Source organism: Eulemur rufifrons, chromosome 1, assembly GCF_041146395.1.
Source record: "Eulemur rufifrons isolate Redbay chromosome 1, OSU_ERuf_1, whole genome shotgun sequence".
NCBI lineage: Eukaryota > Metazoa > Chordata > Mammalia > Primates > Lemuridae > Eulemur > Eulemur rufifrons.
This window is the reverse complement of record NC_090983.1, coordinates 101,299,024-101,314,119: the sequence shown is the minus strand read 5'-3', so window position 1 is coordinate 101,314,119 and position 15,096 is coordinate 101,299,024. Positions and strand designations below refer to the sequence as shown.

Below are 15,096 nucleotides of genomic sequence, written 5' to 3'. Positions count from 1 at the left end.
ATATACATTAAGCTGTACATCATATCCTGGCTTTATACTTCTAATAGATTTAATCCAGAACAATACTCACGCAAGTTCTGCCATTGCACTGTGAAAAAGAAACTGTTGTCAATTTAATAGTTAATATGCAAGTTAAAAGTTGGTGATATCTTCATAAAACTGAAATAAAAACTTTTTCAAATATTGAAGAGTGATCTGTTTCTAATGTTAAGTAGTGAAACTCTTTCACCACCACCACCACCACCCCCAGTATTAATACAAGCTCCAAAGAAGGGGAGGAAAGGACAATACAGTGTTGCAGTCAAATGAGAAGTGCCACAGTATTGCTTACCTTCCGATTTTGATCGTAGGCAGAATCAATCCCCAAAATGCTATTCACTTCGACATATGGATATTTCTTCTTCAGGATACTGACCACATGTTCAACTTTCATTTTTTCTCCAGTTCTCACCCTGTTATAGATCTAAAGAAAGAAAAACCATGTAACCAACTACACTTTTAAGTTCAAATTTCAAAGAGTTCATTATAAAATACTTCTGAATGTAGAGAAAATACGACTATTTTTCTTAAAAGGTCAAATTGGGACATGCTAGCAATTTTCCCTTTTCCATTTACCTTATTAAGATGACTCCTTAGGTTAGAAACTATTCTTAAAAAGACTCAATCAGTTCATAGTCATGGTAAGCTCCAAATACAAAAATGTATTAAGAAAAATCTGGGCCGGGCGTGGTGGCTCACGCCTGTAATCCTAGCACTCTGGGAGGCCGAGGTGGGCGGATCGTTTGAGCTCAGGAGTTCGAGACCAGCCTGAGCAAGAGCGAGACCCCACCTCTACTAAAAATAGAAAGAAATTATATGGACAGCTAAAAATATATATAGAAAAAATTAGCCAGGCATGGTGGTGCATGCCTGTAGTCCCAGCTACTCGGGAGGCTGAGACAGGAGGATCCCTTGAGCTCAGGAGTTTGAGGTTGCTGTGAGCTAGGCTGACGCCACGGCACTCACTCTAGCCTGGGCAACAGAGTGAGACTCTGTCTCAAAAAAAAAAAAAAAGAAAAGAAAAGTCTGAATAGGCCTGGCGCAGTGACTCACACCTGTAATCCTAGCGCTCTAGGAGGCCGAGGTGGGACGATCGCTTGAGCTCAGGAGTTCGAGACCAGCCTGAGCAAGAGCAAGACCCCGTCTCTACTAAAAATACAAAAAATTAGCCAGGCATGGTGACACATGCCTATAGTCCCAGTTACTTGGGAGGCTGAGGCAGCAGGATTGCTTAAGCCCAGGAGCTTGAGGTTGCTGTGAACTAGGCTGACGCCACGGCACTCTAGCCCAAGCGACGGAGCAAGACTCTGTCTCGGGGGAAAAAAAAAAAAAAAAAAGAAAAAAAATAAAAAGAAAAATCTGAATACTTATAAGTAATCCTTGAAATAAAAACTCACATCCATGATGTTTGGGGGGGGAGGGAGTTGCAAAACATGTATGACATAATCTGCTTTTTAAAAACAGACCAAAAACAAATAAACAAAACTGCATCTATCTATCTATCTATCTATCTATATACACACGCACAGTTAAGTATCTAGAAGGATACAAGGCAACCTTTTAATGGTGCCTACCTTTAAGGACAATTAGGGAAGAAAGAATGTGAGACAGAGAAATTTTAAATTGACATTAATATTATTTGAATTTTTTATAGTGAGCATGTATTACTTTTGCAATGAAAAATAAATAAAAAGAAAGGAAAACTCATATTTTCCTTTCCTTCATACACATATCTATGGGAGGAGGGAAAACTTTAAAAAGTAGGCTTTAAAATACTTATTATTCTGAGTGACTTCTTTTGAACCTATTTCATTCTCCATAGCCCTGTTGATAACTACCTTCCCCATGATGTCTCAACAAGATCACAGCAACGGCTCATCAACTAATCCTGCCACTTTCTTTGCCCTTCCTCAGCTCCATCTCCATACACTGCAGCAGAGCGAGTTTTAGATGCAAGACTGACCCTGAGGTCTGGATACCCCAGCTGCCTAGCTTACAATGGCCTCAAGGACACGGCTCCCCCGTGTCCTTCCACCTTGCTCTCACAACCCTCTGCTCAAGCCACACTAACAACCTGGACTCACTACCTCTGACTTGCAGCCGTGTCCCACGACTCCCGTGCTTCTGCCTAGATCCAGGTGGGACAACTTTCCATTCCACAAAAATGCCCTCAACCATTCCCCAGGGAGGGGTGAGGTCCGTGTGCAGCCACAGATAATTGTGCTTTCCACACTGTAGGACATCTGTTTGAGTGTATGCTCCCACCAGGCCGTAAGGTTTTGTGGATAGGGACGAGGCTTACTATTCTTTGTGATCTTCCCCCCATACAAAAAGCTAGTACCAGGCCTGGCGCATGGTGGGCCTTCAGTAAATGTTAGCCAAATAAATAAATGAACATTCTCACTAACAAAAAATGCTCCAAACGAATGTCTCCACAATAAATATAACATACATAATAAATAGCAGAATAACATCATGTTTAGGGGTAAAATTGGTTAAAATCAATTACTTTAAACATGATTTTTTAAAATACTTGCCATTAATCTATAAACTATCACTTATAAAGCTGTTTATACTCAAAAATAGAAAGAAAAAAGACAACACGGTGAATTCTTTGAACTTGAGCAAGTAAATGCCTTAAATATATACATAAATCAGGGCATTTCAAAGTTTCCAGTAAAAATGGAAAAACCAGACTGTTAGTAAGAATTCTATGACTGGAATATTAAACTAAATCCTAATCAAAAAATCATATGATAGCCCGGTCCCTCCCCTCCCTTTTCTCCAAAAAAAAAAAAAAAATCATATGATAGTCTGAAAGGAAAAAAAGATTTTCTTGAACAAGTAGAGAACATCACATTTGCCAAGAAGCATTAACTAGTGATTTCAAATCACCAAAGGACGGAAGATTAAGATACACTAGTCCTCCTAAGGGAATCTTAGCAGAAATTGCAGCAATCTATTATTAACATTAGCCGGGCGCGGTGGCTCACGCCTGTAATCCTAACACTTGGGAGGCCGAGGCGGGCGGATCCCTTTGAGCTCAGGAGTTCGAGACCAGCCTGAGAGAGAGCGAGACCCCGTCTCTACTAAAAATAGAAAGAAATTATATGGACAACTAAAAATATATAGAAAAAATTAGCCGGGCATGGTGGCGCATGCCTGTAGTCCCAGCTACTCGGGAGGCTGAGGCAGAAGGATTGCTTGAGCCCAGGAGTTTGAGGTTGCTGTGAGCTAGGAGGACGCCATGGCACTCACTCTAGCCCGGGCAACAGAGTGAGACTCTGTTTCAAAAAAAAAAAAAAAAAGAATATTATTAACATTAATGAATCAATAAAGTAAAGGCAAACCCTAAAATACATAGTTTGTGCAAATAATTTACTCACTTTGCCTTTTTAGAGAAATATAGAATCCTCTTAACATATATAGTTTTTTAGAGTAAGTTAGATTTCAAAAATTATTTGCCATTTTGAACACAAACATACATGTGTCAGAGCTTGGAAGGCATGATAATCATCCACTTCTTGGGCAACATAATTATACGCTCTAAGAACAGCCACTCCAGCATCTTGCATCCCATCAACATCTTCAGAGTCATTAACCACAAAGATAAAACCAATTCTGGAGGAAGAGAGGGAAAAAAAAAAGAAACATCTCAAAGAATGCAACCAGTTAAAAGGAATGGTATCCTTACACCTGCCTCATATATTGTGGCTAATAGAGAACAACTATCCTTAACTGAAAAGCATAGTTCACATCCTACTCTAACAGGGTTGTTGACAAAGGTATACATACATCACAAAATAAAAAAACAGGTTCTCAAACCTGGCTTAGACTTTTTCCCTGTTAAAGCAAGCCATTTCTACATCACGAAAAGATTCTTTTACTGACACGAAGAGTGCTGCTATAGTTTTAGGAGAAGATTTTGTTCCATTTTTAAACAAAAATTAGGAGAAATAAGAATTTTCAGACTATAAAAGTTAACAGAAAAGGGGGAATTTTGAGATTTAACACAGGCAATATGAGAATCATAGGTAAAAGAAAAGCAAAAAAATATTTATAATTGTCCTACAACAAAACACTATAACCAAGGATAAAGTTTATTAACTTTTAAAATTTAAAATAAAGGAATAAATCATGAAGAGATACCACTATACATCTACAGATTGGTGGCAAAGAAAAGTCTTACAAAAGCACATCAATGGACAAAGAATAGTGTTTTCAATAAATGGTGCTGGAATAGCTGGACATCCACTAGCAAAATAATAAATCTATTTACAGATCTTATACCCTTCACAAAAATTAAAGTAGATCACAGACCAAAATGTAAAACACAAAACTATAAAATTCCAAAGAAAACAGAGAAGAAAACTTAGGTTATGTTGGGTTTGGCAACGATATGTTAGATCTGAAAACATGATCCATGAAGGACAAAACTGGTAAGTTGGGCTTCATTAAAATTAAAAAAGTCTGCCCTGTAAAGGACACTACTAAGAAAATGAATGGGCCGGGCGCGGTGGCTCACGCCTGTAATCCTAGCACTCTGGGAGGCCAAGGTGGGTGGATTGTTTGAGCTCAGGAGTTCGAGACCAGCCTGAGCAAAAGCGAGACCCCGTCTCTACTAAAAACAGAAAGAAATTATATGGACAACTACAAATATATAAAGAAAAAATTAGCCGGGCATGGTTCCACATGCCTGTAGTCCCAGCTACTCTGGAGGCTGAGGCAGGAGGATCACTCAAGCCCAGGAGTTTGAGGTTGCTGTGAGCTAGGCTGACACGATGGCACTCTAGCCCGGGCAACAGAGCAAGACTCTGTCTCAAAAAAAAAAAAAAAAAAAAAGAAAGTGAATGGATAAGCCACAGACTGGCAGAAAATCTTTGCAAAACATCCATCTGATAAAGGACTGCAATCCAAAATATACAATGAACACTTAAAACTCAACAATAAGAAAATAAACAACCAAATTAAAAAATGGGCCAAATATCTGAGCAGATACTTCACCAAACAAGACAGATGCTAAGGCCGGGCGCGGTGGCTCACGCCTGTAATCCTAGCACTCTGGGAGGCCGAGGTGGGCGGATCGTTTGAGCTCAGGAGTTCGAGACCAGCCTGAGCAAGAGCGAGACCCCACCTCTACTAAAAATAGAAAGAAATTATATGGACAGCTAAAAATATATATAGAAAAAATTAGCCGGGCATGGTGGCGCATGCCTGTAGTCCCAGCTACTCGGGAGGCTGAGACAGGAGGATCGCTTGAGCTCAGGAGTTTGAGGTTGCTGTGAGCTAGGCTGACGCCACGGCACTCACTCTAGCCTGGGCAACAGAGTGAGACTCTGTCTCAAAAAAAAAAAAAAAAGACAGATGCTAAATAAGTAAATGCTAAACATCACATGTCATTAGTGAACTGCAAATGAAAATAACGATGACATACCACTCACTACACACATATTAGAATGGCCAAAATCCAAAACACTGACAACACCAAGTGCTGGTGAGGATGTGGAGCAACAGGAACTCTCATTCGCTACTGGTGAGAATGCAAAATGGTGCAGCCACTTTGGAAGACAGTTTGGCAGTTTCTTACAAAACTAAGCATACTCTTCCACACGATGCAGCAATTGTGCTCCTCAGGATTTACCCAAAGAAGATGAAGGACTTATGTCCACACAAAAATCTGCACCAGGACGTTAACAGCAGCTTTACTCATAAGAGCCAAAACTCAGAGGCAACCAAAATGTCCTTCAGCAAGTGGATGGTTAAATAAATGGTCATACATCCATATAATGGAATTTTATACAGTGACAAAAGGAAATGAGCTATCAAGCCACAAAAAGACACAGAGGAACCTTAAATGCACATTGCTAAGTGAAAGAAGCCAATCTGAAAAGGCTACATACTGTATGATTACAACTACATAACATTATGGAAAAGACAAAACTAAAGACAGTAGAGATCAGTGGTTGCCAAAGATTTAGGAGAAGGAAGGAAGAGACAAATAGGTACGGTATAGGAGATTTTTAGGGTAGTGAAACTAATCCGTATTAAACTGTATTATAACGTGAATATTCAACATCTGTAAATGCCCACAGCATATGCAACACAAACAGTCAATGTTAATGTAAACTATGGAGTTCAATTAATGATAATGTATCAGCGTGGCTCTAAAAAACTATAGTCTGTTAATTTAAAAAAATGAAGGAGCCAGGCACGGTAGCTTATGCCTGCAATCCCAGTACTCTGGGAGGCCAAAGCAGAAGGATTGCTTGAAGTCAGGAGTTCTAGACCACCCTGGGCAACACAGCAAAAAAATTTTTTAAAAATTAGCCATGCATGGTGGCACATGCCTATAGTCCTAGCTAATGAGGAGGCTGAGGCAGGAGGACCTCTTGAGCCCAGGAGTTCAAGCTTACAGTGAGCTATGATCAGGCCACTGCACTCCAGCCTAGGTGACAGAGCGAGGCCCTGTCTCTAAAAAATATACAAAAATAAAAATAAAGAGAGGTTATAGCCTAAAAATAGAAGAAAATATAAATAGATATATATCAAACATGAAACTGTTAATACCAGTTAGCTCTAGGGAGGTGTACATAGAGTGTGTATATATGTGGATGGGGGTGGGTAGAGGGCTCATTTTTAGATAAAAATTGCCTCTGTTTTTTAAAATCCCACTTATGACAGAAATCATATATGATAGGCTATAGGCGGAAAGGACCAAATATTCTCATACAAACAAACATAAGAGCTAAAATCTAATCAGATCATCGGAACCTTATCTCCTCACAAACTACCCTTTCCCAAGATTCTAATTTCTAAAAAGAGCATCAGAGTTTTTCTGTTAACTAAGCCAGAAACTCCAGACTTTTATTTCTCCTGGGCCCAGTCCCTCATTAAGTATCACGAGGGAGTCCCTCAGATGTGTGCTCCTGCCCACAGCCCCTGCCAACACAGCACAGCAGCTCATACACAGAATGAAGGAACAGCCTGTCTGCCTAGGTCCTCCACCAGCCATGCACGTTTCTCTGCTGCCTAAGGTGTCAAGGCCTTCTTGTCACCTATCTTTGCAATCTGAAGACCACATACCTTCTTCTTGTCCCTCAATACAATTCAATAAATATTTAATTAGTGCCAACCGTGTACCATGACCACCTTCTGTGCTCTTATAGTTCTCTTTTAATCAAAACATAGCTCTGGTTAGAATTGTGTTATATATTCTTCCATCTAACCAGATGTATTCATGTCTTGTAAAAAAAGTTTCACTGAATAAAAAAGCTCTCCTTTTCCAGCTATCAAAACTCTCTATCTTCCACAAAGCCTATCTGAAATCCACCTTCTTCATAAAACCATTGTGCTTCCTAAATATCGCTGTCAACAATTTTTTGTTTCTCTGAAATTCCAAAGCACTTATAACTAGTAGGACATAACCTAGCACTTGATCAAGTGTCATCTTACAGTGTCTGAAAATATGCAAAGGATTTTTTTCTAATAAGGTAAGAATATGGCTTATATATTATCAATAGCATGTAGCTCAGTGCTGGGCATGGAACACACAGTAATATTTATTGTCTAAAGAGTTTTTCTTCTTTATTTTCATGTTTTCTAAGAATTCAAATTTCATCAACATGTAAAAGTACCAGAATTACTCAGAATGTAAGTGAAAAATATCTTAGCACTTATATGTAAAACATTAAAAAAAAGGAACAGTGGAAACCCAGCCACTCAGGACCCTATTGGTAGATTTGGCAACACTAGTGAAATAAATGTGTCTGTTTGCATCTGTGAAAGGGTGTGTAAACAGTTAGTCCTTGACAGTCTAACAAAAGTTACTGACAAAGCTCTGTATCTCTCCCTGAAAGTGGAAATAGGTATTGTGATGTGGAACTAACCTAGGAAAATTCCCTTCCACTGGGAAGCAAGCCAAGACCACATACTATTTTTACATGGGCTATTTATTAATAATTCAATGGTGGTAAGCTTGTAGTCACTGAGAATCAAATTTTCAGTCCCAAAAGATACTGGCTTCATACTGACTAGAAGATAAAACTGGCATTAACGATCCCGACTATTAATTATCCTACAATTAATTAGCACCAGACTTGCATTTTAGAATGACAAACAAAACCTCAGCTAAATTAGATATATCATCAAATCAATACCAGTGTTACCTTAGTGGTATATGATTGCTGAGGAACATCTCAGCTGTGTTAATCAACTCTGCTGTGGTCTCATGTGCAGGATCAACTATGAAAACCTGTGGGGGAAGGGAATGAACACATGAAATGACACTTATTCAAACGTCCCTGGGCCAACAGAAGTGCCATTAGTCTTTGTACATGAAGCCAACCTTTTTCCAGCTACTCTTGAACCACATAAAAGAAGAATTATACAAATAACAGTCACCTCCCTCTGTGTTCAAAGAATGTGGTACTGAAGGGCCAGGTGATTTTCTCATGGACTTATGCTGAAAACATGGGAACTACATTCCAGATTACTGACACCTCTTCTACCATACCAAACAAAAAACAAGTTTTAGCAGCTCCCCCGCCTTAGAAAATGGAGATTGCCTTTTTGTGTATTCATTTCTGAGGATCTCTGAATTAACAATTCATTTAGAATTCAACTCTTAGACCACAGTAATAGCTTTCAGGAAAGTACACAAGCACTCATTATGTGCTAAAGCACATACATATACATAGTCTCTCATTTAATAAAGTTCGAACATATGATAAGAAAGAAAGAGATTGAGATTTTCACTGGGAGGAAAACAGTGGTTTGCAGAGTGAGAAAGGTGCAGAGGGCGGTTTCCCCTGCAGGTTCTGAGGAAGCCAACCTTGGCACCAACCTGCCCCCATCTCTTGTGCAGCTGTGTGAGCGAAGAGAAAGAATGGGAAGGAAAGAGAGAATCTTCTTTCTCTTTCTCTCTCTCTCAAGCATTGAAAGAAGGAATAACAACTAAGAGCTGACAAAAGACTTATTTAAAGGATTAAATTGAACTACTACATTTTAGGGATTAAGATATTAAAGAAAAACAGTAGCAATGTACACCTGAGGAAAAAGGAGAACTATTTTAAAACTGAAACAACATTACTATGAACTTAAAACTGCTATAAAAAATATAAAGTCTTAAAATGTAAAAAAAAAGAAAACAACTAAAACCCAATCTAAATCTTCGTGTTAAAGATGAAGAGCGTTTCCTCACAGGCCAGTGGGGGCTACGATGCTGCTGCTACGTCTCGCAGCCCTGCCAGTGATCAGCACGTCCCAAAGCCCCTCTGTTCTGAACATGGCGCGTATTTGGTGGTGGCAGTGGTGGGGAGAAGCGGCTAGTGTGAACATTCTACATGACAAAAAGGTAGGGGAGAGGGCAAGGGAGAGACAGAGTTCATAGCCACATAATAAGAAGTCTTACTTACCATGTTATGTAAGTTTTTCCTGATCTGCCGGATAACACCAGGAAAGGTGGGTCGAAGCAACTCCTGTAGACTAGAAGGCCATGAATTATATCTGCTATCAACCTCCAGGTTGTTGACCCACTATAAAAAAATAACATAACATGGTGCACACACTTTAGTCACCAGTCAGTGAAATACGCAGTAATAACAATAAGACTTCAATTATTTTAAGAATCACATGGGACAAGACCATTTTCAAAGATACAAAGATCAAGTAGAAAAATGAGTGACTAAAAGACAAGCCACAGAATAGATGAAGGTATTTGCAACCTACAAAACCACTGAGGGACTAGTGCCAAGAATATGGATAGAAATCTAACATCAATGAAAAAGGCAAGCAACCCATAGGAAATGGAAATGGGTCAAGAATATGAGTAAGGGCCGGGCGCGGTGGCTCACGCCTGTAATCCTAGCACTCTGGGAGGCCGAGGTGGGCGGATCGTTTGAGCTCAGGAGTTCGAGACCAGCCTGAGCAAGAGCGAGACCCCATCTCTACTAAAAATAGAAAGAAATTATATGGACAGCTAAAAATATATATAGAAAAAATTAGCCGGGCATGGTGGTGCATGCCTGTAGTCCCAGCTACTCGGGAGGCTGAGACAGGAGGATCGCTTGAGCTCAGGAGTTTGAGGTTGCTGTGAGCTAGGCTAACACCACGGCACTCACTCTAGCCTGGACAACAGAGTGAGACTCTGTCTCAAAAAAAAAAAAAAAAAAAAAAAAAAAAAGAATATGAGTAAGAAATTTACAGAGGAAATCCAAATGAGTAATAGACATGAGGAAGACACACACCCTCAATTATAATCTAGCAACTCTGAACTAAAATCTCAATGAAATTTCACACTCAAGAGACTAAAAAAAAATTAAAGTTATTCAGGAGAGCTATAAGGTTCAAAAACAATAAAGAAAAAAAATTAAAAGTTTGTTAATATCGAAGAATAGGCAAAGATATACAGCAGTGGGAATTCTCACCCAATGCTGATCTCTGGAAGTCAATATAGACCACTGGACCTAATAAAGCTGAAGACTTCATTAGTACCCTACCACTAAGTACTCTAGTTCTAGGTATCTAACCCAAATAAATTCTCACAAGTATACATAAGGAGAAAGGTAAAAAGAGCCATTACAGCACTGCTTACAACAGCAAATAATTAGAAACAACTTAATGTCCATAAAGAGAGCAATGGATAAATAAACAGTATGTACTCAAGGGAAGGGTGGGAAGGTCTGTGTATATCTCCTTGCTAATGTATGCATAGTATATTTCTGGAAGAATATAAAAGTAACTGATAATGCTTATTGCCTCTGCAGAGAAAAACTGGACTTTTTCACTATAAAGGTATATACTACATCTTAAATTTTAAGGTATGAAAGTATGATTTTTTTAAAATATGTAAATTATAACATATGATAAACTGTATGTTTCAACTTGCAAAAGTCTTTAAAAAACTGTTGACTAAAAAAGGAAGCTGAAGAAGGATACTTGTAGGGCACTGGATTATCCAAATTTTTAATGTATTTATTAAGAAATAGGCTGGGCACGGTGGCTCATGCCTGTAATCCTAGCACGCTGGGAGGCTGAGGCGGGTGGATCGCTCGGGGTCAGGAGTTCAAGACCAGCCTGAGCAAGAGTAAGGTACCGTCTCTACTAAAAAATAGAAAGAAATTATATGGACAACTAAAACTATATATAGAAAAAGTTAGCCGGGCATGGTGGCACATGCCTATAGTCCCAGCTACTTGGGAGGCTGAGGCAGGAGGATCACTTGAGCCCAGGAGTTTGAGGTTGCTGTGAGCTAGGCTGACACCATGGCACTCAAGCCTGGGCAACAGAGCAAGACTCTGTCTCAAAAAAAGGAATAAAAGGATAAAATAGGGACAAGAGGAATGTACATCAATTTCAGGAAAGGAATGACCTGTAGGAAGGAGAGGGGTGACTGGGAAGGGATATGAAGAGGCCTTCAACTGAAACTTTCTTCCCCCAAGAAACATGTTAATGTTATTCTCTTTACTATTTAGAATCCAAAAACATAAACAGAAAAACAAGATGACATTAACAAAGTATTCATCAAAATACCATTATAACACCAAATGAGAACTCAAGTAATGGTCACCTACATTCTACATTATTTTTCTTTCAATAAAATTTCTCTAAAATAAATGCAGTACAGAAACCAAGAAAAAAAAGACTGGCATGCGCAGGCTGTTTTGGGCACATCAGCTCTATCCTCAATCTCATCTTCACCATGTCCACTCGAGATGGCACTATTCCCCGTGTTCTCTTTGGCAGATGACCGAGACAAGCCTCAGAGAGAGCGCACATAAATCCTTCAAATCTCGAATCTCAAAGTCCTACCAAAGGTTATTAACTAAAAAGTGATTACTCTTAATAGTTGTTCTAATTTACAAATATTGTCAAAAAATCACATAAGATCTATACTCAACTGTATATATACAAAGTTTACTATGTATACATAGTATACTATGTATACTATACAAAGTTTACTGAAAACTCTTTCCCAAGATATACTCAGATGAATCCTAGGGTGTATTAAAATGGAAAAATCACTGTCTTAACCACACTAGCCATAATAACTCAACTTTTTGGAGCATTTAAAAGCCTACTTTATTATATACACAAATATATAATAAGCAGTTAGTTGTAAATCACTGACATCAACAAAATAGTGGGAATAACGTAACTTTCATAAAAGACAGATTAGAAAACCATAATAAAGATATCTAGCGAGAATGTCCTTTGATCACCCTAAAAAAATACTCACTGAAATAGTAGGACTCCTGATGTCTACTGCATAGTCGGCCTCAGAGGGCTGGATGTTCAGCTTCAAAACATTATGCAGAGAAAGGCCTTCTATTCCCAACCTATGCAGACCCTCCATTACCCGAGCTTCACTCCTCAACACATCAAAGAGACTGAAAAAAATAGATATTTAGTAGGAAAAAAACTTTGAGATTGCCCTTAACAGAATTCCTTCCCCCTGCCCATAACTCATTTTACCAGAAAAAAAAAAAAAGAAAGAAAAGAAAAGAAAAAACTTCAAAAAAAATCCTCAGCATGAAAAAAATTTATCAGTTCAACCTCAATGCCAAATCAAACTAATTTCAGAAATTAAAAACAGGGAGCTATTCCCTGTTTCATCTCATCAAAGTATCCAGAAGGAAGTAGCTAAGACTCATTTCTTCACTCATATTTATCTATATTTATCAATGTACACATAAATTATCTGAAAGTATAAATGCACAATTTGAAGATGAAATAGCCCTAAATCTATACTTTATGCTGCATGTTTTTACATACATTAATCTCTCTGTATTATTTCTTACAACTGCATGTGAATCTACAATTATCTCAAAATAAAGTTTAAAAAACGCATCACAAAAAATAGATACTACATTATGCATGTTTAATATAAGTTTCAATATTAGTATCAACTTACACAGGCACACAAATGACTATACAAAAGAATTCGCACCCTAGAGATTTGCTGGGGGAGGCAGAAAAGATGGGGAGGGACATGAAAAAAAAACAGGACAAAAACTTTACTTTTAGTTACTTTATCTCTGTATTATTTGAAGTTATATACATGAGCAAGTATTTAGTTTGTAATACTCTGAAAGTTATTTAAATAAATCACTCAACAAAAATACATATGGGCAATCTTTTTTTCTTTAATTAAATGAACCCCATATCCACTGGATGGGCAATCTTTTAAGTATCCACAACTATTTTACTAACTTATCTCTAGCCCTATAATGCAATATAAAGACATAAAACTTAATTAAAATAATTAATGTGAAAAATCTCTTACTGTGGGAACTGCTGCTTCTGACGCATTAGCATTAGCTTTTGTTTTACTATTAATATTAGGAATCCATAGTGTCAACTTTAATTCCAAGAATAAAATCTGAATTCTATCTAACCATCCACAATCCCTCCCCCACTTAAATCATGAAGACAAATAGAGCAATTTAATCCTGAACCACATTTTAACAACAAAAAGGTAAGTATTCAAATAATATGTGTAACTGGACGCCTTGTGAAACACTGAGAGTATCCTGAATAGACTTACTTCACACTGTACCAAAAGCCAAAGAACCTTTTCTTTTCTGTGTTTCTATGGTTAACTGGAAAACTTCAGCTCTAAAAGGGAATCCTTGAAAACACTTAGGCCTTGATTGTCCACTGTGACACAAGATAGCAACCTTCACAGTGCTCACCAGGCACAGCACAGGCCCACCGCCATCCACTCAGGGGGCCTGAGAAGCCCTCAGGCTTTGCATCATGCCACATCAAGGAGGAAGGTCAATCTGAACATGGCAGAAGGAGCTACATATTATGAAAACTATTCTAAGAATAAAAAATATTATCCATACCTGAATATATCCTGTGTATCTAAATCAATGTGAAGTCCATTGATGAAGAGAGCTGAATCTCCAGGCTGTAATCCTAAAGTTCCCTTGAAATACTAAAGAATTATAAAAATTATTAGGGAGCAGTGAGAGAATGTTTAACAAAAATTTCAGTGTTTCTGGGCTTTATTACTTGCACAAATCTCGACATCCTATGGCAGGGTTAAGATTTTCCTCTATATATTCCTGCAGACCCTTCTTAGCAGTTACTACCCCGATTGAAACTTTGCGTTTATGAGACATACACCTCTCCTTTTTCTCCCACCCTCCCTCATTCAGATGTTGATTAATACAATTGTTTCCTATAGTGAGGTGGAGGGAAATAAGTCAAGAGCTGAAGGTCACTTTTCAAAAATGAGAAAGTAAACAAAATAAAACTAAACAAATATTATCTATATTTAACGTTAAAAAACATGTTTCTTCCTAACCCATAATACATTAAGATATTTTATTGTTTCAGTGTCCCTAAGAAATGGCCACCGCAGAACACCCTACAGTCAAAAAGCCTCAACCTTAGGGAGGCAGTGAAAGAAAAGTTAAACCTTATCCTCAAAATAGGAGGCAAATACATAAGGTCTCAAACTGAAAAATAAAGTACCAGTTAAAGCATGCTAGAGGTCTGGAGAGAAACACAGAAGAATCAGCTAAGAGTTGAAAGTGGGTAGCTCTGGGAAGGGGGGACACAACAGTGGTGAGACATGTCATGGGATGCTGCTTTTCTAAACAACACGGTAACACTATTTGATGCTCTCAATTATATTCATATTCAACTGATTAAAAACTAAAAATACAATGATTACAAAAATGAACAAAATATTACCATCTTTGATAAAAGGAGAGCAACACGATTAAATTCTATTGACTAAATGCAGATTTCCTCATCTTTAACACATAACTGCCATGTGAGTTGTATTTAACTCACGCTACTTTTGAGCCCGGGGCTTTGGGAAGCATGTGTAACTCATATAACTATTTACCTTGGGACCTGCGTGAACTATTTTTCAACCTGCTTATAATTCGATCATTAAACAAAAAGTAACAAATTTTTCATTAAATTATAAAGGATCATTTTGTTTTCAAAGTTTTTATTCTATTTTAGTAATAAAACACTATGGCCCCAAGGAAAACTTTTTTTTTTCCTAGTATGGCAGTCGATGTGTTAAAGACAGAATAC

At 38.0% G+C, this 15,096-nt stretch overlaps 1 protein-coding gene across 3 annotated transcripts in view; it reads right to left on the bottom strand.

Moving 5' to 3' along the window:
• UGGT1 (UDP-glucose glycoprotein glucosyltransferase 1) overlaps positions 1–15,096 on the bottom strand; it is a 101,019-nt gene that overhangs the window by 54,451 nt on the left and 31,472 nt on the right. For all 3 annotated transcript variants that reach the window (XM_069464894.1, XM_069464912.1, XM_069464922.1), the window contains exons 12-17: positions 13,887–13,978; positions 12,275–12,425; positions 9,453–9,572; positions 8,205–8,290; positions 3,525–3,660; positions 332–463 (exon numbers count right to left, since the gene is read on the bottom strand). In XM_069464894.1, the coding sequence (XP_069320995.1) occupies positions 332–463; positions 3,525–3,660; positions 8,205–8,290; positions 9,453–9,572; positions 12,275–12,425; positions 13,887–13,978 (717 nt within the window). The remainder of the gene's footprint in view (positions 1–331; positions 464–3,524; positions 3,661–8,204; positions 8,291–9,452; positions 9,573–12,274; positions 12,426–13,886; positions 13,979–15,096) is intronic.